Below are 3187 nucleotides of genomic sequence, written 5' to 3'. Positions count from 1 at the left end.
GCAGCCTCTCCTGGCCCCTCTGTGCCTCCCGCCACGCTGGCAGCCACCCAGCTGCTTGCTTTCTCTCCACTTTGCCTGGTGTGGCCACGTCATGGAAGGGAACCAGTGATCACTCGTGAATACCTGACCTCCCGTGTTGGCTTCTATCACAGCATAAGCTGGCACTGCAGGGCTGTGTGGTCTGCATGTGCCACAGGCCACTGGTCACTGATCCATCAGTGGCCTCCTGGGCGGCTGCAGGTTCTGGCCTAACACTGCTGTGAACACATGCCCCGCCCATGCTCCACATGAGCTCCACGCAATCCTGCCACGCCCACGAGCGCTGCGCCTGCAAATGCTGCCCGTCTGTGAGTGGACGCAGATCCCACCTGCAGTCCACGTGTGCTGCTGCTGGGACCCGAGCGTGAGCAACCTGGGCTCTGAGCACAGCTGGGGCAGGGGGGAGGAGTCTGCAGCGGGGCAGGAGTGCCTAGGCCTTTGCTGGGTGTGACACCCCAGAGCCAGTCCTTGAACAGTGTTCTGCCCAGGCAAGGGTCCCAGGTGGGTCCCTTGTCAGCCACGTGGCAGCCTCCCCACTCCTTGGCAAGCACCCCAAGGGACAAACCTGGAATGAGTGGAGTCTGGGCCTCACAAGCGCCCTCCTCTTGCCCACCTGCCTCTAGGACCCCATCTCCCACAGACAGCTAACTGTACCCCAGTGACACACCTGTTAACTGCCACTTCCCAAGACAGCTCGACCTCATGTCACACTGGGGAGACGAGGCGTGGCTGTCCCCAAGAGGGACCCTCTCCAGTGGAGGGTGCCAGGTGTTCACACAGTCCTGGGGCAAAACCTAGCCCCATCTCCAGGTCTCTCCCTATGGTCCCTGAAGCAAGCGTCCGGGTCCCCAGGAAGCGTTCTTCCTGTGGTCCTACCTTGCTGGCCAGGTGAGGGTGTTGTGCTCTTGCAGCGAAGGCTCGGGGTGGAGGCAGCTTGCTCAGCGCCCTCTTCTGAGGCCCCGCCTGACCCGGGGGGTAGGCAACCCGTGGGTCCCTGGGCAGAGCCTGAGCCAACGGTTGCAGCCTCTGCACTGGGCCAGGGCCCCTGGGGCCAGGGCTGGCTGGAGCCTGGGCCGGAAGCAGGGGCTCAGCTGAGGCAGGCTGGCCTCCCGAGAGCGGCATCCCCACCAAGGGGCTGTCTGACAGGCAGTACGTTTCTCTTTTAAGTGACTTAGGGCTTTTCTCAGTTTCCTGTTCTTTCTCAAAGAGGCTCACTTTTAGCTTTGATTCCTGGACAAAACTTTCCACACCCTGGCCCCAGGGCTGCACAGGCTGGGCTGCCGGGGCTGCCTGGGTCCTGCTCTGACTCTCAATCTGCAGGGCCAGCAGGTGCGCCTCCCTGTACACTTCCACGAACTTCTCCCCAGTGAGTGGGCTCCAGGCGCAGATGGAGGCAGGCGGTGTGGCAAGCCGGTCACTGAGCTCTAGGCTGGCAGCAATGCATCGTTCTTTATGTCCAACAGGTCCGAAAAAGACCTCATCATCTTCATTTGCGCTGTTTTTAAAGAAAAAGATTACCAATGGCAAGCACTCTGGCCTTTAACAAAAGACGTTAGTGAGTGCGTGGTGCCCAAGGCCCAGGAACAAAACTCATTTGCTTACCTTGAGGAAGACAGTGACAGATCGAAGTCAAACTTTTCATCTGCCAAAAGAACATCTAAGGGGAAAAAAGCCATCTGTTATTTATGTATTTGGTACAGGGTCTTGCTACACAGCTTGGACTCATAGTGAGCCTCCTGTCTCAGCCTCCCCAGTGCTGGGATGACAGGCGTGTGCCACCATGCCCAGTCTCAGTGGCTGGCTCCACGCAGGCCCAGCATGGCATGAGGCAACGGGGATCGAACCCAGTCCTTGTGCTTTCCAGGCAGGTACCTAGACCGCTGAGCTACCTCCCCAGCCCACCAACTGTTATTTTAGGGCTGAGGCAAAACTGAAGAAATTACTACCACTCTGCAGCTACCAGTGTGTGCTAGTTGATACACTGTCAACTTGGGTTGCAGGCGGGCAGGGCCCACCCAGGGGCGCTATTGGGCCGGCACTGGAGTGCGATTGGTTCCACCCTAGGGCCATGGGCCGCCCCAGAGTGGCTCAGCACAAAAGTATGTTAAAGGAATGGAGGAAGGCTTCCTGCCCTGCCCTGTCCTGCCTCCTTGGAGAAGTCCCAATCTCCAGGGAGCTAAGGAGGAGAGAGGCTCGATGGACGCCGCCGCAGCTGCTCCTCCGCTGCTCTTCCTTGTTTTGGGCCGCATGAACTGCTGCCCTTTGCCTTGGAGCCTGCGGAGTATGAACTGAAGCCTCCACAACTGTGAGCTACATAAACCTTTCCTTCCGCTCATTGAACGCGCCGGTAGGTGAGGGGCTCCTTGTGTGCCGTCTTCGCTAGCACAGCCAGGCCTTTACGCGAGCAACCATGTGGAAAGGACCTGCAGTTGGCATTGATCTTGGCACCACCTACTCCCGTGTGGGTGGCTTCCAGCACGGAAAGGTGGAGATAACTGCTAATGATCAGGGAAACCGAACCACGCCAAGCTATGTCGCTTTCACTGACACCGAGCGACTGATTGGAGATGCCGCAAAAAATCAAGTGGCTATGAACCCCACCAACACAGTTTTTGATGCTAAACGTCTGACTGGACGTAGATTTGATGATGCTGCTGTTCAGTCTGATATGAAGCACTGGCCCTTCATGGTGGTGAATGATGCAGGTGGGCCCAAGGTTCAAGTAGAATACAAAGGAGAGACAAAGAGCTTCTACCCAGAGGAGGTGTCTTCTGTGGTGCTGACAGAGATGAAGGAGATTGCAGAAGCTTATCTAGGCAAGACTGTTACCAATGCTGCCGTCACTGTGCCAGCTTACTTCAATGACTCTCTGCGTCAGGCAACCAAAGATGCTGGAACTATTGCTGGTCTTAATGTACTTAGAATTATCAACGAACCAATAGCTGCTGCTATTGCTTATGGCTTAGACAAAAGGGTTGGAGCTGAAAGAAATGTGCTAATTTTTGACTTAGGAGGTGGCGCTTTTGATGTGTCAATCCTCACTATTGAAGACGGAATCTTTGAAGTGAAATCTACAGCTGGAGACACCCACTTAGGTGGAGAAGATTTTGACAATCGAATGGTCAATCATTTCATTGCTGAGTTCAAG

General features: G+C 56.2%; 1 protein-coding gene across 1 annotated transcript in view; it reads right to left on the bottom strand.

Annotated features, from left to right (window-relative positions):
* Positions 1–1715, bottom strand: part of Gtse1 (G2 and S-phase expressed 1) — a 16163-nt gene extending 14448 nt beyond the window's left edge. Inside the window, exons 1-2 of the mRNA XM_023702531.1 lie at positions 1642–1715; positions 916–1534 (exon numbers count right to left, since the gene is read on the bottom strand). Coding sequence (XP_023558299.1) covers positions 916–1534; positions 1642–1715 — 693 coding nt within the window. The remainder of the gene's footprint in view (positions 1–915; positions 1535–1641) is intronic.
* Between the last annotated feature and the right edge of the window lie 1472 nt (positions 1716–3187).

The sequence above is a fragment of the Octodon degus genome, unplaced genomic scaffold (genome assembly GCF_000260255.1).
Source record: "Octodon degus isolate 3935 unplaced genomic scaffold, OctDeg1.0 scaffold00153, whole genome shotgun sequence".
Taxonomy (NCBI): Eukaryota; Metazoa; Chordata; class Mammalia; order Rodentia; family Octodontidae; genus Octodon; species Octodon degus.
The sequence above is the reverse complement of the archived record's forward strand: the minus strand, read 5'-3'. Positions and strand labels throughout refer to the sequence as shown.